General features: G+C 37.7%; 1 protein-coding gene across 2 annotated transcripts in view; it reads left to right on the top strand.

Annotated features, from left to right (window-relative positions):
* Nucleotides 1–25,622, top strand: part of LOC150085233 (neurotrimin-like) — a 219,484-nt gene that overhangs the window by 114,839 nt on the left and 79,023 nt on the right. For both annotated transcript variants that reach the window (XM_090373928.1, XM_090373927.1), the window contains exon 2: nucleotides 23,695–23,900. In XM_090373928.1, coding sequence (XP_090230054.1) covers nucleotides 23,695–23,900 — 206 coding nt within the window. The remainder of the gene's footprint in view (nucleotides 1–23,694; nucleotides 23,901–25,622) is intronic.

The raw sequence follows: 25,622 nt of genomic DNA, 5'->3' as shown, positions 1-25,622 counted from the left end.
CATCTCTTAAAACTGTGTTCCCAATGCCAACCAACGAAATTAAATTCGAAAATTATTAAATGCTCTGATTTTATTGAATAAAAATAATTGTTCGTTATTTTTAAAGGTGTTTTAGAAAATCTTGAAATATTAATTCAATTTTCAAAAATATCAATAATATTTAGTTAATAACTAATTTAAATTAATCACATCTTTATATTATATAGAAACTTTATAATTTGTTAAAAAAATCGTTATAGACAGTTTATTTATCACTAATGAACGATCAGTGTAGATACACCGTATTTTGTTCGTAGTGAACTCTGAAGTCATTGGAATGGCATCGATTTAATTACCGTATTGTGAGCTTATAAGACGCACCCTTATTTTGGAACTGTTAATTAAAAATCTTTTGAAAAAAAAAACAATTTGTTAATACAAGGAAACTTAAAATTCTATAAAAACAAAACCCAAACGCCAATAAAGAAAGATATAGGATTATTACTCTTATTAATTTAGTATTATTCAACTTCATATTCATTATTGACTTGTTCATCATTATCCTCAATGTCATCATAATTATCATTATCATCATCTCTTCACTAATATCACTGTGACTCTCATATGATCTTCAGTGCCATCCATCGCATTATTTATACCACATTTTTAAAGGACTTGACCACAATTTAAGTCTTAACATTATGCCATGACTACAGCACTCATTCACACACTTGTGCTATTGAGAGACGTTTCATGTCGTATCATGGTTCCCCTCTATCATCCATTTATTCCATTGCTTCTGCATGTTATTCTTGAATGACTTATTAATGCTGATATTTAACGCAAATGTATAGTAGTTAACTATCGGTTAACTACTATACGTTAACTCTCGGTTTTGTGCATGTGCTGTATTGCCACTTTAGGCTTCTGAGACGCAGGATGATTTTTTAAGGCATTTATAAGAAAAAAAAGTGTCTTATAATCCGACAAATACAGTATATCTCATATTGTGACTACCTTCACAACGAGTTGCCATGATATTGCACTACCTCGAATAAGTAACGCTCACCAATAGAGAAGACTAATGTTACTTATTCTCATCCTCCCCCCATCAGACTGTTCACACCTGTGGGGGGAAACATGGGACATGTTTTCCCCCATCAGACTGTGGGGGAACATGTCCCATGACAGGGGAACAGTTTCTTCCTGATTGTATCCTCCCAACAATGAAGTTTTGTGAAGGCAGTGTCACGGTATGGGGCTTCTTTCATGGTTTGGCTTGGGCCCATTAATCGTTATCGACAAAACCATGAATGCTATGCAATACCAAGTTAGCCTGGACAATTATGCACTTCCAACATTATGGCAATACTTCGGGGAAAGCCCATACCTGTATCAGCAAGACAACGCGCCATGCCATACTGCTCGGGTCTTAAGAGTGGTTTGAGGACACGGGTGTGGAAAACTTGGATTGACCAACCCAGAGGACTGATCTGAACCCTATCGAGCATGTTTGGGATGTATTGGATCGTCGCTGCGTGAAGTCGAGATCGCCCAAAGAACAAGGCTGAACTGGTGGCTGCGTTAAAGGCCGAGTGGAGGAACATATCACCTGACATTTATAAAAAGCTGGTTGATAGTATGCCGCGAAAATTGAAGGTCGTCACAAAAGCAAAAGGGTTCAGCACAAAATATTAAATGACACAATAAATTATTAATGGTAGGGCAGTGTATGTTCTTTCGTCAAAATATATTTTTAAGCACTTAAACTTAACTTTCCTTTTATCACATTGCTGCCTCACGATATAAAAACTACAAATTAAACGAATTTCTAAATATAGCAATATGGACAGAACAAACTCTTAAATTAAATTAATAACGATTCTAGAGGCACTACTGGAAAACTTTGTAATGCAATCAATGGTTCAGACAGCTACACCTGACTTGGTAAATTTTTAGTTATTTTTGTTATAATTATACAATATGGTATCAAGACCATATTTATCAGTTTTTACCAAAATTTAAACTTTCTATAAACAAAAATAATTAATATAAATAAAAATTTTATATTCAAAAATCCCCTTAATGAATTTTCAAAAATAATTAAAATGCAACAGAAACGTTAAAAAATACAGACGTTTTCTAAAAAGTGACGTGTGGTGGCGCTAGATGTTTTCTAATAACGTTGGCACACTTGAGAACCTATGTCATATATTGTTAATTTTTTCCATACAGTTTAATTAAATAAAAAAAACATGAAATTAAAATTAAATGGGGACATATCTTTAAAAATGAAATGGTTCTATGGTTATATATAAAATGTGCGAATAATAGAGATGGATATACAAAGGAGTTATTGACGAATTTATGTCAGTAGTTTTGTGGAGTAACACCAATAGCTGAACTTGTAAATAAGTGCAAGTAATTTGATTTTCTGTTAGATACAAGGATTAAACTAATTTTGGGTTTAAGCGAGAGCTAAAAGTTACAGCATGATGTCTTTTTAAAGAATACTATTCTTAACATTCTAAATATACATACAGTGGGCAAAAAAATACGAACAGTCACAAACAGAAGAAAAGAAAACTGTGATGTGGGGTGATGACATATTGTCTCGTTGAGTATAAGGACTGTACTGGCTGTTTGAATGCAGTAATCTGAAGACGCGTGATCTATCAGACTTTAATAGAGGTCTTAGCCGTGGGTGCACGTTTATTAGGAGTCACGATTCAAGAAACGAAAGATATAACTGGTTTCTCAAAAGCATCTATCTCAAAGGTTTTTATTGACTGGAAAGCAAGCAGTTCTTCACATCTCAAGGGCGTAAATGTGGCAGGAAAACATTATGCAAATACTTCAAGAGCGAAGCCGTAGTACAGTAAGGAGGACTGTACGGAAAAATAGGATATCCAGTGTGCAGTAAATTACATCTGAATCCAGCCAAGCCCAGAACTGCCCTGTTTCAACCATACCATGAGCAGTGAATTGAATAAATTGGGGAATTGGCAGTCGCTGCCTATTTGGAAGCCACTTGTTTAGAGAAAAACAACCAAGTCCGCTTGCACTGGCGAAAACTTCCTGATTGGACAGTGGAACAAGGGAAGAAAGGCATGTGGTCAGACGAATCAAGATACACTTTGTTCAGCACTGATAGGTAGGCAGAGAGTATGACGAGAACCTCACGAAGCGATGGACTCTGATTGCCTTGATAAGAAAACCCTAGCATCTGGAGATGGTATCATGGTATGGAGAATGTTTTATTGGCACGGACTGGGACGTTAATACCGGAAGGTTTAACGTCATCAAGGAAGTAAGTGAATTTTGTATCAGATTCATTGCACCCTGCAATGTTACACTGTTATCCCGAATGTGATGGCCATTTTAGAATGACAAAGAAACAGTTCATAGAACACGACAAGGATTTCCACTATCTTTTCTTGTCCCCACATTCACATGATCTTAGTCCTTTTGGGAATGTGTGGGATATTCTGGAGAGAGCTATTCAGCAACGAAGTCCTCTTCCTTCATCTTTGTCTCAGCTGCGCGAAATTTTGCTGGGAAACGGTTACAATTAGACCAAATTGCAGTGAAACACTCTATATAATACATGCTGCACTGTACATTTATTCGCCTTTTCATTCTTGTGCAAGGATGAAATCTTTTGCTGGAGCAATTGATTTGGCCTCAATGGTACTACGGGAATGCTAGCACCGAAATGGCTTTCAATCCTGCCTGTGGCTGCAGGATTTAGTCCATAAAGGACAGTAGCAAAGTGGCCAGAAACAACTAAACAGCACAACAACGCACTTTTGCATTTTGCAGAGGTTTATATATCATCACAGAGTAACAAGGGTGAACTAACGTTTAGGGATCCCCTACATAAGACACAACACGTGTCCACTTGCCATTCGAAAAAAAAAAAGCGGCCCGATTCGATGCTAAATAAAGGTTCGTATTTTTTTGGCCACTGTGCGTAGATATAGTTTTTTTTTTCTACATATTAAGTCATTCGTTTAAATTAAAAGTGGTAGTATAACGTTGTAAATCCCGTGTTTTCTTAAATAAATATTGTGACAGCAAATATTTTTAAAACATTTTTACACCTCAGCTATTTAATTAGTTCTCTCTTCGATATCAATATACGTGTTCGTAGAAACCATATAAAAACACCGCTTGAAAATGCAATCACAACATTGCCTAAAGCAATTGCAAAATTGCTGCAACATTTCCAGTTTTTACTTCAACCACTACGAAGTTTTTATTATTATTTTTTCCTAGATTAAAATGATTAAAAACAAAACTTCAGAGGAAAGTCACGTTTGATTTATAAATATTGTCTTGCGTATGTTTTTCTTATGGTAGTGAATATAATCGTGGATGTTTACACAAAATGGGCCTCAACAATATTTCCTAGGAGAATTGCCAAGGAGTGCAAAGCTTCACTGAGGTGAAGGAGCGATTTCTGAAGCACTAGAGTATTACAAGTAATTTCCTATAAGAATATATTTTCTTATAAGAAGAGAGAGGGAGCTCTAGCTTCTCTGAATGCCCCTTGTATTAAAACTCCCGACAACACCAATACCCTAAGGTTGAAGTTATTGTTTAAATGGACAGAAGGAGGTCTTCATAAAATCTTGTTATCTGATCTAGAAATGCAACAGCCTTTGGCGTTGTATACATTAGCGATGATAGGTAACTAGGCAACTATTTTCTGCTGCAACATAAATCATACGAGAAGATTTTAAATATAAAAGTATACATTTTACTACGAAGGACAGTTGTGGAACCGTTTCAATGAGATACGTTGTTGTAGTTGTAATAGAGTTTTAGGAGCATCAGCCACTAAGGCCGTATTGCTCCATATATACTGTTTGTAAATTGCATGTGTTCTGTGGTCGATTTTCTATTTGCTGGACGAAAAACCCGCGTTTCCGGGAGTAAAAACCATGTTACCCTAGCTAGACTAACTTAGCCATGTTGTGAAAAAGGTCCAGTAAAATTCCTCAAGTGATCGACGGGACTGTTCCACCCGGTATGGGTAGGACACTGATTCTACCAACTGGACTGTCCAGAAGAGCTTTATAAGACATGTTAATAGTTTATTTATTTAAAAGATATGACAAAAAATCTTGTAGTAACTTGAATTACTATTAATCCATTTCTCTGAGTACAAATCAAGAAAATATGTAGTCATAGTTTTAAGAGGAAGGTGGTGTTTTGATCTATTTAGCGGTCATTTAAGCTGTCAATTCAGCTTCTGATTGCTGGCATGCTGTCCTGGCTTAAGTCGATGTTCCAGTTCATCCCAAAAGTGTTCACAGGGGTTAAGATCGGAGGTCCAGGCAAGCCGATTCCCAAAGGTCCATTGGAAATGTAAAATGAAGCTTTTACATTCCCAATCTTCGAACCAAGTCGCTACAGTCTGTGCAATATGATAAGGTGCATTGAAACACAACAGTGGCCACTCCTCAAATTGTGGTTAATATGTTTAATTTTTCCAAATCCCAGGAGTATCAGAATACTTTTAACGTCAACAGTTTTTTTGGGTCTTCAGAAAATAGCGCAATATCGATATGAAGGTGCTGAATCAGTTTTTGGGATAAGGAAAGAATCTACCTAGCGAGAAGATTCTATTATATAGAGGAATTAATGCAGATCTATGGATGCTGGGCTTCAGGGCTTGGGTTGGACATGCCAGCTGATCTCGTTCCCTATAGATGGATGTATGTTAAGCGCCAAAGCAATTAAGGCTGTAAAGTGTCAGTATATTGTGTCTGTAACTCTGGTTTATTTGCATGTTTTCTGGGCGAAACCCCATGTTTTCAGAAGGAAACAAAATCATGCAACCATCGCCTGAGTCCACCTAATTCCTTCACGACAAAAACCCATAAAAATTCCTTGCGTCATTCACGGGCTTCAAACTCAAGCATATTATATCCAATGTTGGGAGGACGTTGATTGTATTCACTATGCTACCTACAACGGCATATAGATCTGTACCGCCATGCATAAGAGAAGAACCTGGAACTGCATTCAGTTATTTGATCTGAAGCAGATTTTTTAGTATTACACAATTTCCATCTTTGTGGTGCGAGATGGAGTATTGTTCTCCATGTATTATTTTCACCCATGTGAACCCAATAACTGGAAAACAATACTCCATTACTATACTATGGTCAAAATTCTTAGAAAAAACTTTTAATGCGCAATGAAGGTTTTTTTTTTAGGCAGATTTAAGTTAGTCACTCTACAGTGACTAACTTAAATCTGCCTCTTCTAGATTTAAGCGCCATATTGCACGAAAGAAAGAATACCAGCTTTAAAGTAACGGAAGATGATACCTCCCAACCACGAAAACAAGCTGTTTTCTCAGTAATCAAGTCTTGTGGAGATGCAGCATTCTAAGAGAGTGGTGTGACGATGAAAAGGAACTTTGGTACGAAGGCCAGTTGAGGAAGATACCGATATTATGGGATTTTTCAATAAGAAAGAGAGAAAATTAAAGAAGCGCGCTTCTTGAAAAGAAAAATACCGTATATAGGTATGATTATTTGGATTAGTTTGAAGCAAAGAAGGTTAAAGTTATCCAACAACCATAACAAGAGCATTGTTCGTATATGAATTGTTTTGCTTTTCTTTAGCGGGCAGATAATCTCAACTATATTTGCAGCGTAAGCTAACAAAAACGCTTCATAAGCAGAGGAGATGGAATTAGAACACAATAGGGAAGGGCTGAAAGAGTGTCGCCCTAGGGATTTCTAGCTGACGTTTTTTTAAATAAACAAACGATCGTTTGACTTAAGTGAATAGATTGTTTGTTTATAAAATTCGATAAAGAAGGCAGATTACCTCATATCTAAAAGTACCTTGTGTCCTGCATGACTTTTAAAGAAGGTTAAGTGTTAATACTGTTATCAGTAATAGCAGTGGAAAATTATGCAAAAAAGGAAGCTTATACAGCAATGGACAAAAAAAAAAAAAATTTCCACATCACTTGCTCAACATCTCTGATAATTGTTCTAACCTTTCTTTAAATTTATTCAAATTACCCACTTCCATAGTACCAAAAGGAAATTTGCTCCAATAATACACTGATCGACAAAATTAATAGAACAAAATGTTTTTCACGAATATTTAATTGTGAACGGTGTGGCCGGACTCGAATATTTGATATAACAGGCATCCTGGCATGCATATTCCGAGTATCCAATAGAAATCGATCTACCACCCTACAGAGCCACACATTATGCAAATTATTCATGCCTATAAAAAAACGAGTTGCGACTACATCACTTCAATTGCGTATTTTGGCGCTTGCTCAGTGGGACAGCCACATCTCCAGTACTCAGGTTGTTGTTGTCGTTGTCGTTTTGGGTTTTAGGGACATTAGGACTAAAGCCATATTGCTCCCAATATATTGTCTGCAAATTACGTGTGTTCTGGGAGAAAAACCAGAGTTTCAATTCATCCTGCTTGCATTGTTACGGACTGGTTTGAAGACACGAGCGTTGGAAAGTTGTACTGTCCAGGCCAGATCTTACTTTGTCATCCTTTTGAAGTGATTCGGGTTCGAATCCCATCCCAGACTGAAGGAATTCTTAAGGGGATCTTCTGTAGGGGTTGTAATTAGCTGGAGCCAAGTGGAAAGAGTTGGAATTTTTCCTGTGAGTTGTTCTAAGCGTTTCAGGACTATGTGTAGGTCACTAGAGACTACCTGTTATTTCATGAGGGAACAGTTAGTCCGGAAATTGTCTGTTATTGCAGTGTCTCATCTTTTAAATTATGGCTATTAAACGTTCCAGCAACGCCATCTTGAAAGTAATTCAATACCAAGGAACCCCGTTCCAAAGCCAAAGTTAGTCCTTTTGTAATTTGTAAAATCATTGATGGCCGTGAAAACACATGAAGCAATATACTCCTGCAAAATTCTTATAATTAATATTTACGAGGAGGGTACAAAAAAGATTTGTATTAGTATTAGTATTAGCAATGGCCATATAATGCAATAACTAAGGTGCCTAGTTTCCAAGCTCTGCAACCCACATATTCGAAATCTTTCCTCATACGGACGCCCTTTTGCCGATCTCACCAGGCGAGATCACTTTGGATCGACCCTTTCAAGAAGCTCGATGTCTTTCTTTAGGGGCGATCTCCATACTTGAACACAGTATTCCAAGTCTGGTCTTACAATAGCCTTATATAATGGGATTATTCACCCAGAAGTATTTGTGAGTGAAAGATCTTTTCTTCTTTTTTTTTTATTTGATGCCTTGTAGCCTCTATAGAAACCATACAAATTCTGGTTTCGATCTCACAATTATTATTATTTTTTTCTTTTCAGCGCTGAATGAAGTGAAGTGTCACAATTGATAAAGTAGAACACAGATCAGTGATTTGGTTCCCCTTTCTATAAGGGAAAATACCCTAAAAAAATCCATCCACAAAGAAATGGACTCTGTTTATGGACAAGACTGCCATAAATAGAGTTGTTGAACAGCCATATTGCAATTTTGTTGCGCTTTGGTATAAACAATTCAAATGTGGAAGAAACTCAGTGCATGATGAAGAAATCCAAGGACGCCCAACAGTTGGTGTAACAGAAGAAGAGGTTGCAAATATTGAGGCATTAATTATGGAAGATTGCAGTATTGGTATCAAAGATCTAGCTACAGAGCTCCAAATTTGTGTAGGATCTGTGGAGAACATCATCCATCAACAGTTTCTTTAGGAGTAAGGTGTCTGCTAGATGGGTTCCAAGACTTCTGAGCCCTTACTAGAAGATGGAAAGGATACAACATGCAAATGAAATGTTGATATGCCAGAAAAGCCAAAATATTACCACAACTTGCTTAGTTCCCCGACCATGCACTTTTGGATTTATTTCTGTTTCCTGCCCCGAAGTCTTTTCTTCGAGGAAAACAATTTGCTGCAAATGAGGAGGTGATTTCTGCTGCCGAGTCATGTTTGAGGGGACAGTCAAAGGACTACTACAAAACTGGCCTGAGGAATTGCATTTAGAGTTGGAAAAAAATGTTATTTTGTGTGGTGACTATGTTGAAAATGTGTAATACATGGTGTTTGTTTCAGCTTTCTATCTCTGAGTGAATAGAAATATTTCTGAAACCCCCCCCGTAAGTGTCAGTATGTAATTTTTGTGTAATATTTGTCCACTTGCTGAAATGGACCTCTTAAAAATCAATTTTTGAGAACATTTTAACTACACCCATCCCAATTCGATCTCTCTCTCTCTCTTCCTTTTTTTTTTTTTTTTTGGTAACTGTGTCAAATTACTGCATTGTAATCTTACAAACCCACAGACCGGGTCGCACTTGGCGAAGTCCGAGGGCAAGTATAATGGTTTTAAGATTCCTTTTGGAGAAAGTCCAACTGCTTTGTTGCTTCTTTTTTTGAGGGAGTATCTGACATGAAATCAATCTCCTAATACAAATTGGGGTCGAGGCATTATCATTTTCTTATCTGCAGAATTATTATCTATCTTTTAAGTTGTATGATTAGGCTTAGAAAGCGAGTATCGAAAAATTTGCAGCATCTCACCAGAATCAGAAAATAGGGAGCCAAAGATTTCAGGGCTTTTTAAATAAAAAGTTCAACCTGATTTTCTTTTCTCTTCCTTTATTTAATTTATTTTTCTATTATATTTTTTTATTTATAAAAATTTTGATGACGTAGGATTTGCTCAATAATGCGAAACTGGAAAAACATTGGTCCATAATATATATATTTTTTTCAAATAAGGATTCTATTGGTTAAATTCAGCCTTCAACTGTTAAAATTTTAAATACTCAGATAACGTTCCAATAGTAATTATTGCAAACATTTTACGCATTATTTGGCTTATTTAAGATGAAAAGTTTTATTATATTCTATACCCACTAGTCAAAAAATTAGAAACCTTTGTTCAATATTTAGTTGGGCCAATTTTTGCCTGTATTAAAGTCCAAACGCATTGTAGCATAGATTCCAACAAGTACCTGATGGAGTCTAGATCCAGATTTGACAATTATTCACAAGGATATTTGTCAGCTGCTTTATTATGGTGGGAGAACTTCGAACCCGAACAGCCCTTGCAACATATCCCAGACATTTTCAGTTGGACTGGTATCTGGAGAGTTAGGCGGTGAGGGTTGGTGAAGTCTTGGAAATGTTCCTCGAACCATTCAGATACATTTTTTTTCACGGTGGATAGTTTCATTGTCATCTTGAAAGATTCCATCGCAAATCCGGTTAAAACAAAGCATTTCAAGGTGAGGTTAGTCCGATACGAAGAAAAGGTATTCATTGGAAGTAACACGGCCTTCTAAAGGTATGAGTGGACCCAGTCCTTACCAATAGAACTTTCTCCATACCATGATACTACCTCCAGACATTTGACTGGTGACACGAGGCAGTCTGGATGCATGAATTTTGGACTGCGTCTGAGCTGGCCAGGCGCAGTCCATCATCTAGAAGGGGAAGATGTCAAAGCGAGTTATAGTGGAGGGGGACGGGGAGCTGAGCAAGATGGGATTAGGGTGGATGATAGGAAGGATGTTCCCAAGAAGTAGGAAGTTAAAGGAATAGAGGGACACCCCTATGTAAGAAGCTCGTCATCCACACAGTGGGAGGGGGAGTGGCAAGAAAAGTAAAAGATTTGTGGTGGTAGGATCCACCAGGCGAAAAATGGAGAAGGGGAATTGGATAAGTTGGGAATAAAGCATAGGGCTAGGGTGCCTTATATTGAGCAGAGATCGAACTGAGGACAGTGGTTAGCTATGAATAATCCCACACCAGCCGCCAAGCCAGCTGTAGCCAGTGTCAGCTTATCCGACGCCATGCCACAAATGAGAAGGCATAACGTCAGCAGTGCAGGCTGTTCCACTTAGGCTACCACCACTGGAGTCCAATTTGGAGGGGGACCTGCTAAAACAACACATACTAACCATTTATTCCACTCAGTATAGAACTATCATACTAACAATTATATAAGTACACGTTTTTAAACTTATTTAGGGACAGACTGGTTCATCCATCATCACAGATTCAGGCAGGACACAAGTGCCATCTGAATGAAGACGATCTACCAAGACAGGGCAATTTCTTTTTTCCTTTGATAAAATCACAGTGCATTCACACAGTTACATAGTATCCTGAAGAAGACTATCACACATACTTCTTTTTCTCCTCTCCCTCTCCAAGTTAAGTGGATTCGTTTTTCACGCAGCATATTGCAGTGTTACCCACACACATGTTTGGATGAAAAACATGCATGTGCGAGAAAACATACTATTATTATTATTATTATTATTATTATTATTATTATTATTGTTGTTGTTGCTCTTTATATTATTTCTCCCTGATCGGGGGGATTCCACTCCGTGACGGATACTGCTACCAAGTACACAGGGTGGTTGTAATGTCTCGTGTTACTGTCAGTCGAGGAAATCTCTGACTGTCCTACAGGTGTTCAGGATTGCGACTTTCTGGAGTTCCTTCTAGGTGTTCTCTGGGAGACCTATTGCTGCTAGGCTGCCATATAGAGTCTTTGGTACCATACCGGTGGTTGACACGATGATTGGGATGGTCGATACTTCTTGCATATGCCACATCTCCTTGATCTCATGTCTCAGGTTCGTGTGCTTCCTAATTTTTTTCTCGTGGGTTTTCTGGACATTGCTAGTGTTCGGCACCGCTATGTCAATCAGGTAGGTAGTCTTTTTCATCTTGTCCACAAGGGTTAATTCCGCTGTTTTGCGGAATGGTCTTATCCGTTATTATGGTATGTTCGTGTCAGACGGCACCTGGGATTTCTCCCATCTCCGCTATCCCTTATTATGGCGCGATCCCAGTACAGCTTGTGGGTTCGGGTCTCTAGTACTGCCTGGGGTTCGTATTTGTAGTATGGTACACTTTCTTTGGTTAACTGGTATTTCCTCGCTAGCTTCTGATGTATTATCCTGGCTACCTGGTCGTGTCTATGAGTGTACTCAGTCTGGGTGATCACCTTGTACCCCCGGTGATGTGTTGGATCGTTTCTGAGGCCAGGTAGCATCGTCGACATGTGTCATCTGACATTTCGGGCTCCTTTGCGATGTATTTTCTATAGTTTCTGGTGTTGATTACCTGGTCTTGGTTGGCCAGCATGAATCCTTCAGTCTCTGGCAAGAGCGTCCCGCTTTTGAGCAATGCATTAGAAGCAATGGTGTCGATGCGATCTTGATGGAGATCATTGCAGTGTCTGCTATGGAGTGTCTTCTTTGCACATCTTTCTAACTTCGTTTCTTTTACTGTCTGGGCGGGAGGGGGTCCTGATTAGGTTAAGTGGGGTATACCACTTATCTATCTTCCTTATGGCCTGGTAGAGTGGTGCTGTGTTGTTCTCGAAGTAATCCTTCAGGTTAACTATCGCTGTTTCCTGTTGTTCTATCAGGCCCCTTCCTCCCTGTTTCCGAAGTATTGTTATTCTCTCCACTGCTGATTTCGGGTGGTGTTGGCGACTCTTGGTCATCATTGTCCTTGGCTTTCGCATGATATCTTCTGGCTCGGTGTTAGTCCAATCTATGACCCCAAATGTGTATGTTAGTACTGGAGCTGCGTAGGTGTTTATGGCTTTAACTGTGTTCCCTCCGTTCAATTTTGCTTTCAGCAGGCTTCTGAGTTTCTGATGATATTTTTCGGTCAGGCACTGCTTGATTTCCTTGTGCTCTAAATGCTCAGCCTGCATCATCCCTAGGTATTTGTAGGCCTCTCCTTCTGTCATAGCTTCGATCTCTTTACCAGTCAGCAGCTGGTAATTTCGGCTAACTAATGTTCCCTGGCGCAGTGTGTGGGTCTTGCATTTTTGTAGACCAAATTCCATCCGGATGTCCTTGCTGAATTCTTCGGTGATCCGGAGTAGTTGCTGGAGTTGCTTCTCGGTTGCCGCGTAGAGCTTGATGTCATCCATGTACATCAGGTGGGTGAGGGTGTACAGGTTCTTTCTTCCTTCTTTGAGATTATCTCCATACTTGCTGCCGTTGAGCATGGTGGATAGCGGGTTGAGTTCTAGACAGAATCATAGTGGGCTCAGAGCATCTCCCTGAAAGATTCCTCTTCTAATGGGAATTGGCCTGGTTGTGATGTTCTCGACCTTAATGGTGGTACTCCATTTCGCCATTGTCGCTCCTAGGAAGTTTGTCACTATTGGATTGACCTTGTAGATCTTCAGGGTCTCTATTAGCCAGCTATGAGGTACGGAGTCGAAGGTCTTGCGGTAATCGATGTAGGCCGTGTATAAGTTGCGGTGCTTCTTGAAGACTTGCTCCATAACTGCGGCATCTATGGTTAATTGTTCCTTGCATCCTTTGCTCCTCCGCTTGCATCCTTTCTGCTGTTCGGTCATTATGTTCTGCCTCTCTAAGTGCTCTGATATCTTCTTAGTTATGCAGCTGGTCAGTATCTTGTACATCGTGATTGGCCTGTATTTCGCCGAGTTTCTTGTATCTTCATCTTTAGGCTTCAGATATGTGACTCCTTCAGTGAGAAACTTCGGGATTGTCTCCGGGTTGCTTATCATTCGAGTGAACTGCTCTGCTAGGTGCTTGTGTGTGCAGGTGAGCTTCTTGTACCAGTAGTTGTGGATGTTATCAATTCCCGGGGTTCGCCAGTATGTCCTTAGTTTTCTTCCGTTCTACTTCTATCCAGGGTGCTCTGCTGTTGTCTTACTTCACTGCTTCAGATATTTCCCTACAACTCTTCGATCGTCTTCTTCTCCGGTGGTCCTTTTTCTGCTTTCTCTATAATAATAATCATAATAATAATAATTATTATTATTATTATTATCAGCCATATCGTGCAAAGAAGCCTGAGGCTTATGTGCACCAGCCAAAAAATTTCCCTAGTTACCCTTAGAGAGAGAGTGGTAGAAAGGAGTCACCAAGAAAGAGAAGAATGATGATGTACACACATGGAAGTTGTAGAAGGAAGTTCCCCAAGCCAGGTGGAAAAGACCTAAGTTCGAATCCTCAATGACGCGAGGAATTTTTATGGGCCTTTTCGCAACGTTCCTGAGTTAGTCGGTCTCAAGCGAAAGTAGCATGGTATTTTCTCTCTCAGAAACTCGGGTTTTTGTCCAGCAAACAGCAAAAAGATCGCAGAACATGCACGATTTACAGACAAATTATATACGGCGCAATGTGGCCTCAGTTGCTGATGCGCATAACACCCTAAAACAGTAACAGCACAGATATTTCAATTCCTGCTGCATAATTCAGTTTGAAAATGGTATTTCTTTGCCTATATTGAATTTTTCATTAATTGATGCACCGGGACCTTTTATTCTGATGCATAATTCGCTTTAAATTTCTGTAGTCTCCTTCTTGGAGTACTGACTTTCTTCAGAATTTCTTCTTTTCAAGCTGCATTATCCTTTCGACTTCCATCCTGCTAAACGTGCTCCAACAACAACACTTTTCTGAAAATCAGAAAGATCGCCTATCTTTCCAAAGACTTGATCGAATAAGAAGCCCAATGGAAGCATACAGGGTTCATCTGACGTTGTTGTTATTGTGCTTCTAATTTTTAATAGGTTGTTAATAGGTTCTAATTTTTTTGGCTAGTGAGTGTATTTTCAATATTCTTAACCCAATATCAACCCGACATTAGCCTATAGGATTTTGGATGTGCCAATATTTCCATTTCAATTTTTGAAATATTCTAAATGATCTGGTGTACTAATTTTTGAAATAACCAAACATGAAGAAGTGAGAAAAATTTAAAAATGAAAACAAATAATTCTTTTATATTATTTAAATTAAAACTTAATATTCATCATTTTAATAATTAAATGTATATAATTAAAAAAATTATAAATTTTTATAATTACCTAGATTAATGATTTAAGTTATTCCGTGCTAAAGTTAAGACCAATCCAATTATTTATTTTGGGTTAGTTTATCTAAAGGATTTTGCCTTAATCCGGTTAAGGAGTATTGCTCGTTATAAATCTGGTTGTACAGAATCTTGACGTTTTACCCACGTGATACAAATAACCTTAAATATGTTTATGTAATATTAGTATTTTCAATTTATTATATCCCTTATATAGGTATGAATATTAGTATGACCCTATGCCAAAAGTTAGGTCACAATCAACGTTATCTCGAGATTTTTTGAACACTTATTCCAGTGCCAACCTTTTTTATCATTTTTCTTCTTGTTGACAGCAGCTATGAGGTCATATTTGGCCCACTTTCTAAGGTCCCAGTGTTTTTCTAAATGCAACTAAAATAATGTAGCTAAAAATGCCACTTGTGTTGCCCTCAAATTATATTTGAAACGTTCCTTTCAGTAGGATATTTCCGGTGTGCATTAATTTTTTTCTGTAAAACTGCAGACTTAAGAACGTTGTTTATAGAGTCGCAAAACTGTAAATAGCCTACTGAAAGCTTCATTTACATAATAAAAGGCTAATGTGACTGAGTTTTAAGCGGACTCACTTAGGCCATATTGCGCCAATGTCTTGGAGTGTGTGTTCTCAATGCGTTTTGCATATTCTTCGGGATGAAAACTCCGGAATAACTCTAGGAAGTTGCTGCTATTTGGATTTTTAGAAGCTTCGGCAACTAAGGCCATGCTGTTCCGTGTATTTTCTGGACGAAAAACCGAGTTTCCGAGAGAAAAAACTATGCTACCCTCGCCTGAAACCGACTAACTCAGCCACGTTAAAAATACCCATAAAATTCCTCTCGTCATCGACTGGATTCGAAATCAGGTCTTTTCCACCCACTGTGGGGAGGACGGCGATCCTACTAACTGTGCTATCCACGAGGGCCTCTAGGAAGTGCGAAAGGCACCATTATGTGTATGCAGCCAGACAAAAGGACGGACGAACAGACAATACTAATATTCGTTTTTCATGCAACAAACCAGGAAAACTGCACTAGTTTCGATTGAAGAGAGCTACAGAAATTGCTGCAGTCAGGGAATTGAATTACATGTTAGGTCCTTACGGTGTGCGCAGTGGAATGGGCAATATCAGGGCCTTCTTTTTAAATGGACTAGCATATACAGAAATACACTACTCGACAAAATTAACACAGCACATAGAAAACGTGGTGCAACTTGTGCAGCATGCGATGCAGTCTGACAAAATTTGGTGGGGTCGTGGTGTACCATATTATAAAGATGAAATGAGAAGACAGCAAGAAACTTCGGACAGGTATAAGGGGTATTTATAGGGGTTGTAAAAGAATTACCAAAAAGGTCACGTTACAGAAGTCAATATAAGATGTTTGGTCACATAACAACATCAGTACGGTGAATGATTCCCTACAAGGGCTAAACGGTCTGACAGAGGTGAACCATGCTTGATACACGAATGTCTATAATATTCTGTGGCGACAAATCCAATTCTTTTACCAGTGCAGACCATAGCTCGCTAAGTGACCAAGGAGTTGGCCGTTTGCGTACAATGTATGTACCGCACATATTCGATTGGATTTTAGTCTGATGATCGTGCTGGCCACGGCAGTCGTTGGATATCTTCAGTTTCAAAATATTCCTCTACCACTTTACCTCTATGTGCACTGGTGTTCTGGTGCATGAAAAGAAAATCTGGTCCAACAGGACCCCTAAAACGTTGCACAAAGGGTTCGAGGTCTGTTTTCAGTATCTCTGTGCAGTTACGGTACCGTATCAAAACCATGAAGAGGGGTGCGGCCGTAATCATTATTCCATTCCCCAGGAGAACACTGCCTCCACCTTAAGCGTCCCTTTCTTTGATAATGGGGGGATGGTACCGCATTCCTGGTTGTCTCCAGATGAAATAATGTCTAGATTCTGTTTTTTTTTATAGGCTAAAACAGGACTCATCAGAGAACAGAAGCACGCCATGAGTTACCCCACGTTTTCTATGTGATCTGTTAATTTTGTTGTGCAGTGTAGATACATAACAATCAAAATCATTCCAATGCTGCTCATTGCGCTCGGGCTTCCTATACCCAAAAATTGTCCATGACAGCTGATCAAGTTTTTCCTTTTTTTTTAATTTAGAGCTGCATATCATTGAGAATTATGATGTGAACGTTCGTCTATGCAATTGTAGTTGTTTTTGATGTAGTTACCTTTCACGTAGGCGCTGTTGTATACAAACAGCTTCACAAAAAAATGGAGGACGGACGGACGGACGGACGGATAATTCTAATAGTTGTTTTTAATGCAACAAATCAAACAAACCGACCATAGAATACACGTGGATACAATACCTGACGCTTCGTGTCTTAGGCCTGCCTCGACGCAAAATTAAAAGCAATTGCAATTGCTATAGGAGCGAGTTTGAACAGTAGTGACATCTACCGAATGATTATTCTACAGCGACGGCCCTTAGATCTGTATAGTGAAGTACAGAAGTAGACAATATTTTGTTTAAAGTATAATTTCGTTATGAGAGTAGTTTTTCAGATTGCATGTCCGACATGCCCTGCGAAGAAAGAACAAACGTAAGAGTGAATAACGCGGTCTATTGAACGAGAGCAAATATAAGAACGCAGTTTCAACCGAGAGCTATTACTTATGAACATCACCTGTTTATTCGTGTGCTCTTCGCTTCTTGAATTTTCTGAGGAATTCGCAGCCATCTGCGGGTGGGGGCGGGCAGCATGTCGCGAGGACAATGCTCGTCGAGACGATGCTGGCATTCCTATTAGCCGTACGGAGAGCCGTTTGAAACAAGAGCATGGTAATGATACCCTATTAGGAGTGTGGCAGTGGGCTCGCCTCTTTCTTCACATCATCAGCGAAATGTGTTCGCTGCCTTTATCTGGCAGGCATTCCCTTTACTGCCCGTCCCTGCTTCGGCATCCATCATGGAATCCATTGAGAGAGCGTAATGCGAGGCGCCACGCGATATATATTGCCGCTCGCAGCTCGACTGTACTTCTAACTGGTATAAAATGCGACCAGATGAGCAGAAATAAGAATTTTCCATCTGCCAAGTGCGGTCCCCTCCCCCCGCGAGCATTTCCGAAATTCTATTTACCCGCTTTATTGAACAGTAAACATCGCAATGGTGCTCCGTGTTATCTCGCATTCGATCCTTTCGTTGAGAGGCCACTGCTTCTGCACAACCTCTTCGTCACCTCCTCACCATTGATATCATCATCTGCTTCATGCGCTTAAATCGCTCCCGGTAAAATATTCGCCTGAATCTTTAACCTTTGAGTTTTGTCATTCCATCTCTCTCTCTCTCTCCCTCTCCCCCTTTCCATGAAAATTGTTATTCACCCAATGTAAATGTAAATCTTTCTATTTAATTCTATCTATCAGTTCTGTTTGTCTCTATTTCCCATTTTCTCTCTCGCTTTCTTAATAGCTCTACCTCTTTTTCTATTCTCTCTCTGTTACTGTTCTCTCTCTTTCTTTTAATTCTCTCTTTTACTGTCTTCTCTCTGTCTCTATCTGTGTGTCTCTTGCTATCTATCTCTCTCATGTTTTATTACTATTAGTATTAATAGTGGAAAATGACGCATGAAAGCAAGCTTATGCAGCATCGGCGAAAAAAAAAATCCAATTTCATCTATCCATATCCTGCAATAGTTTGTCTAGTTCTTCCTTCCTTGAATTTATTCGAACTACCCACCTCTGCAACACCAGATGGAAGTTTGTTCCAACAATGAACTACCCGCTGGCTGAAGGCAAACACATCTATCCTGCAAGCATCCTTCCTCAGTTTGAATTTATGCCACTTGAAGTGCATGTCTGAGCAAGGGGAAGAATCCCATCAACATAGAGTTTTCTCAATCTATTCAAACCCTTAAACACCTCAGTCAGATCACCTGACAGCTAAGTGGTTTGCAAAAATGAAGCCTACCTTGGTAAGCTCATCTCTTTGTTCCCCTCACCAACGTCGTTGCCCTTCTCCGTACCTATTGCAGCAGCTGTACATCCTAAAATGAGGCCTCCAGTGCTGTTTGCAGTACTCAACATGTGGCCTGATCACTGCCTTATACAATGGCATAATAATGCCCCCCCCCCAATCTCTGCTAGTAGAATTCCCTTATATCATTGACCAAACCCCATGAGCTGTTCTGGAAGCCTGTCTCCATTGTTCAAAGATTATTGCCCCTCTCTTTTTTGAAAACAGAATAATAATTCTGTTTTCATTCTTTCTCTCTCTTTTGAAATCGTTCTCTCGTGTCTACGTGTTTCCAATATCTTTTTCTCTTACTCATTCTACTCCTTCATTTTCTTCTCCCAGTAATTCGTTGTCTAACTCACCTTGTTAAACAACCACGCGATATCTACCAGATCCATATCCCAATGAATTTGATTTGGGTCCCTTCCAAGAGATCTACCGCCTCTAATGAATTACACCAAACCCATCATCATTATTCAGCTGTCTGACGACCGTCTCATATAATAACAATCCGTCAAAGTCGATCTTCTTCAACGATCTTCCCGACAGTTACATAAACCGGGCAGACTTGTTGCAAAAATCCACCTAAAACCAATAAAGATTCAGTTAGTAGATATTAAATGACTTTGGCTTCCAGACAAAATATTCAAATTTTTGAATAAATTCCACCATTTATCTCGATGTTCTCTTGAGATTTAAAATAAGCAATCCAGTGTATAAAATAATTAATCATAATGAAATAGCTGTAAATTATTGTTATCAATTCACATTATGTGGTAGAGGAAGTTTAAATTCGTTGTGTCCCACGAATCTGCAAAAATTGCCACAATCTATCGAATTTGAAACTTTGGAAAAACAGAAGAGAATTCGGATAAAATAAAAGAACTTCGTTGCTTTTCCGCAGAAGTTTTGAAAGAAAACGGATCTCCAAGTTCGGTGTTGTGTTACAGAATGTAAATGGGCGAATTGAAGCCTTACTCAAGGATGCTTGTGGAAACCGAGTGCGTGTTCTGCCCTCAAAATTCCAGTGTTCGATTTCCCAGTCAAGCATGCACAAGATTTGCGGACAGCCAAGCTTTTTTTTTATTCAGAATTTTTTTTAACCAAACTTGCCTTCAAGTTCCGAAAAATCTTTGACAGTTGTAACATCGTAAGATGCTTAAGCGTCTTTAAGCATGCAATATTTCAAAAACAGAGTAAAAATGATTCATTCGTTGTATAAAGCTTCAATGATTGTCATATCTAAAAGGACAGTGGGTAGAGATGGACAAGGTTTGCTATTTAAAAATATTATTATTATTATTAATTATTTTTATACACAAATAAATTTAAAGAATACGCTTTAGGTGTACAGGAGCTGCAAAACCTTAACTTACTCGAGTCAGTAAAAGCTTCATCATCATAAATGTAGAGGTCATAATCGATTATTTTGATTATATAAAAGCATTCGATTATTGTGATTATATAAAAGCATTCGATTATTGTGATTATATAAAAGCATTCGATTATTGTGATTATATAAAAGCATTCGATTATTGTGATTATATAAAAGCATTCGATTATGACAAATAATTCTGTTATAATAAATCATTCAATATCATTCGAATGATTAGTTACTACTAATCATTCCATTATTTTGATTATTAATCATCCGATTATGCCCACACTATTATTCAACTAAAATCAAACAACGCTTGCTAATGAATGCACCAAATATCTCGAATTGTTGGAAAAATCATTGGGGGGGGGGGATTCCCCAGTTTTGTACTTCTAAAAAACAGCATTAAGAAGAATGGCTTGTACATCTGCTTGGTTAATGATCTTGCATGAATATTCTCCTTAGAAGGCGCTGCTATATATTGGTTCAACTCGATTATTTTGATTATATTAAATCATTGTATTATTTAAATTACATGAAATTATTTGATTATTTCGATTATATAATAATCGAAATATAATTTATATAATCGAATGCTTATTCGATTATTTAAATTATATAAAATCATTCGATTGTTTAAATTATATAAAATCATTCGATTGATTAAATTATATAAAATCATTCTATTATTTAAATTATATAAAATCATTCGATTGATTAAATTATATAAAATCATTCGATTGTTTAAATTATATAAAATCATTGCATTATATAAAAAATTCGTTTCTTTCTATTATACTCATATCATTCTAATAATTCATTCTATTAGAAAAATCTTACCATTATGGAAAAATCTTCCGATTATGAAAAATCATTTAATTATGGAAAATCATTGGATTATACCATTCAAATGATATATCATCCACATGATATAATCGCATTATACAGTATATTTCGAATGATTAAGTAGTTAGTACTAGTAATCATTCCATTAACTTTGATTATTAATCATCCGTTTATGCCCACACTGTTATCCATCTAAAGTCAAACTACGTTTGCTACAAAATGCACCAAATATCCCACAATGCTGGGAAAACAGAACGGGACACCCCGGTTTTGCACTTCTAACAAACAGTACTAAGAAGTGTGGCAATGTTTTAATGATATAATGGAAAATCATTCCATTATATCATTAAAATTATATAATCGCATTATACCATTCGAAGGAATAGTAGTTAGTTACTGCTAATCATTCCATTATTTCGATTATTGATCATCCGATTATGTTCCACTGTTATCCATTTAAAATCAAAATACGTTTGCTGCAGAATGCACCAAATATCTCATATTATTTAGAAAATCACTACGAGGTGCCCCAGTTTTGCACCCCTCACAAACAGCACTATGAACTGTGGCTTGTGCATCTGTCTGGTTAACGATCTGCATTAATATTCTCCTTTGGAGTCGCGGCTGTTTATTGGTGCAAGACCGCGCAACTCGTGGTTAAAGTTAGCTTACTTGCAGATACCACTCCACAAATGAGTTTTTTGCTAATTTAAAACTGAATTTGCACTACGGAAAGGGAAATTCTTATTGCTATTTTCTTCTATAATGTAATTATTTATACTAAATATTACTTTACACAATCTAAGTGTTTTAATAACTAATAGTTTTAAGAAATTACAGAGTAAATTTGCATTTTAACGCTTTACTATATTAATAATAGTTTTCACAAAGCTCAGTTTACTAATAATATATTTTACTAATAGAAATATGTGGGTTATTTTTATATATAATTATAGTATTTCTTGACATTATTAAGCCAATATTTCTGCTATTAAAGCATGGATTTGTTTTTTAATTATTTTATAATAATTCTCAGATAACAATTAATATTTAAAAAAGCATATTAATATATATTAAAACTCTTCTATTCTTTAATACGATCACCATAACAAAAATAATGGATATTTAACTGTATTACAAAGCGTCCCATTATTTAATTTCTCATATACCAAATATTTAAATTAATCACTTCTTTTATTTTTCGTTTTTGATGGCTGTTGAATGAAGTGGTCATTAATAACGATTTCTAGACACTTTGTCTTTTCTATTTTGTATCCAGTTACGAGCAAGGGCCCCGCTGTAAGGAAAAACATTTTAATCCTGGTCACAATATAAAGGAGAAGATGTAATTTTCTTTATCACTGAAACCTTTGATGGAAACCGAGACCAGAGTAGTTGAGGTACAGTAGTTGCCAGGCAACGGATTTAGCCACCTTACCATTTCCATAGTGAAGATTTTAGAAATTAGCCCTCATCCTGTAACTTAGCAGGCAACGAAACCCCTAAAGAAAAAAATACTTTGAAGCTATTCTTAGCAGGTTTTATGTTTTCTGTTTCTCTTCTACCGGTTGTTTGCCCCTTCCCCCTGACTGCTGTAATTACAATTAACATTAAAATGTTTGCTCTGATCAGAGCAACCATAGCTTGAACCCCAGAAACAAACGGGGCTATCTTAAAGAATATCTTCTCTAAGAAGAGTACATTTTGTAATGAGGGTTATTCATAATGTAGTGCCAACTGTGTTATGTATATGTGTAGAAGAATTAGGTGGTGTAATCTAAGTATAAAATGAGACAATATATTTGTAGAGTATACGCATCAGTTGCTTTTCCGTGCATAAAAATGTACATTATGTATAATCACTGGCCAAAAAATTAGAAATCATTGGTGTCAACAGATAATTAAATAATATGTAAATGTAATTTTTCGCATGGCTGATCATTAGTTATGTGGTATCAAATAAATACTAGTCGATCTGGTTATGGGGAAGACAGATGATCTTTCTAATTTTCAGAAAGGGGTTATTACTGGAGCACCTTTAGAAGGAGCTGAAGTTGAGAAAACAAAGGAAATCGCTGGGTGTGTTGAAAGCAACCATCTCAAAAAGTATACAATGATTGGAAGACAAAGGAAGCTATATGGCAGAAAGTCAGCAACGAGAATTCAGGAGTTTAAAGCGAATTATGCGCCAGAATAGATGGTCAAATGTGCTGAAAATGATTGAAAAATTCGATTTAGGAAAAGAAAGACCCATTTCCAACCGAACTATGCAGTGGGAGTTGGAGAAACTAAGATTTGATACCATGTACCTATGCGAACACCATTTCTTCTTGCAAAAATGGTCAAATCTGGAGTTAACCCTGAGACACCTTACTGGATTTCATGCCATGACATGTACTGAGCTGCAATTCAGGCAAAAGGTGATCCTACTCGATAATAAGTCCACTTGATGTCGCTTCTACTTCAATAAATATTTCTAACATTTTGGCCAGTGAGTGTATACATATTTGTGTTGGTTTATGCTATTTTTATCTAGTTAAGACAGAAACCAATATTAATTATTTTTCTCTCACTAATACAGTCCATATTTGTCCCATTCCAGGTGTATTATCACAAAGTTTACTTCGCTATCCACATATACAGCCTGAAAATGTCCTTCCGGGATCACTTGATGATTTTTTCCCAACCTTACCACAGAGCATTTTTAAATCTTCGCATATAGAACCAAGCTCAACAAGGAATATCACCACCCAAGTAGGACAAACAGTGTATTTGCACTGCATTGTAGAAAACCTTGCAGAACGAACAGTAAGTATGTCTTTTTTCATCCATTCTAAGAAAACTCTGTTTCCGAATCAGATATATCGTATGCATTATAGAGAAGGATGGATAAAATGATGATACGAAGCCAGACAGGCTTGGATGTATTAAATATTTACTGTCTGTCTTTCTCTACCTCTATCCTCCATCCTCATATTTATGAAGAATATCGAGACATCGGGCCATAGGAATGTCCGAAATTGGCATGCGTTTCTTTAGTGTTTTGTTGATTACCTTGGAGGTTTATCTTTTATTTCAGGTGCAAAGAGAAGAAAGAAAAAGAAAGCTTAATAAAAGATAAATATGAAAAGATAAATTCTAAACCTTTTGTAATAGGTTACCTTGACAGATCGGTCGAAGTTTTATCATATACAACTAGAAAATGGCATTCTAAGGTTGAGATAAATTGCTTTGTTTTAGAATAAATAGAAAACTCCAGTCTTTTAGAGAAAATATGCCAGTAAACTGAGTAGAATAACAATTTTAAAACTTTAGATGCGAGATTGATGGAATCTTTCTTAGCAGAAAGTGTAAAGAAATACGTACATATATATGGTAAAGCTTATGGACGAAAGTTTCTGAGAGTTTGGAATTGGTGGAGTTCAGAAGAACACGACTGCATAGGCAAAAGTGAAAATTCAAAAAAAAATTAAATAATATATATATATATATATATATCAAGAAAACTGTTTTTTCTTTTTAAATGGGATGATGTTTTGATAATATTCTGCGTATTAAATGAACTTACATTGTCTAAAATATTCGGATTTCACCTTCTTTTATGATACATTGTCCTTCCAATTTATTACAGAATCAAGGTTCCAACATTGGTTGCAGCACCTTGGCAGAATCATTCAAGGTATACCCTGGAAAGGACAGTCAGAACCGAATTTAGATATGATGAAAGCCCAGGTTAAAGGGTGGCAGTATTGCAAAGACTGCGAATCTTGCTGTTTGTTCGAAGAGTGATGCAGTTAAGGTGTTCCAAGAGTGGAAGCATAGTGAATAAAGCAGCAGTCGCAGGGCTAAGGGCATGCACCCAATTCTCATCGATCCATTAGGCTAAAAACGGTGGAATGGCTGACCATGGACTTTTTTCTGCGCAGGTAGCATAGCGGTTATAATAATTGTCTTCCCTACACCCAATGAAAACGGCCCGAGTTCAAATCTCGTCAATGAGACCAGGAACTTTTATGGATTCTTTTTTACTCTATGGTTGAATTAGTCTCAAATGTGGAAAGAAGGATTTTTTGTCCAGAGAAACACTCCATTTATGGACGCATTACACAAGAGGAGATAATGCAGCGGTTGGGTGGCCCTAATACAACAGTTTTATCTTTTTTTTTTTTCATGGACGTTAACTGGGAACAACAACCGATGTTTCCATGACTACGATCCAACGAACCCTCCTCCGTAAGGGCCATCAGACTAGAGAATCCCTGGTTAAGAAACCATGAGTACTGCCAACGACGCCCAAAGTGTTTGTATCTGAATGGCATCATTGGACCACTGACGACGGGGAAATGTTTCCTTTTCCGATGAATCTAGTTTCCTGCTGCGCCACGTAAACACAGTAGATGGAGAGTACGGAGATCTATCACTCCGGTGTCCTGGTCCAACAGAAACAGCAAGTGGCAGCAGTGTTTTTGTATGGGGAATACTTATCCAGGAATCTTTTGGAGCCCCCATATCCCTAGACAACACTCTGAA

This window comes from Mastigoproctus giganteus, chromosome 5, assembly GCF_048544385.1.
Source record: "Mastigoproctus giganteus isolate SK-2022 chromosome 5, ASM4854438v1, whole genome shotgun sequence".
Lineage (NCBI taxonomy): Eukaryota > Metazoa > Arthropoda > Arachnida > Uropygi > Thelyphonidae > Mastigoproctus > Mastigoproctus giganteus.
The sequence above is the reverse complement of the archived record's forward strand: the minus strand, read 5'-3'. Positions and strand labels throughout refer to the sequence as shown.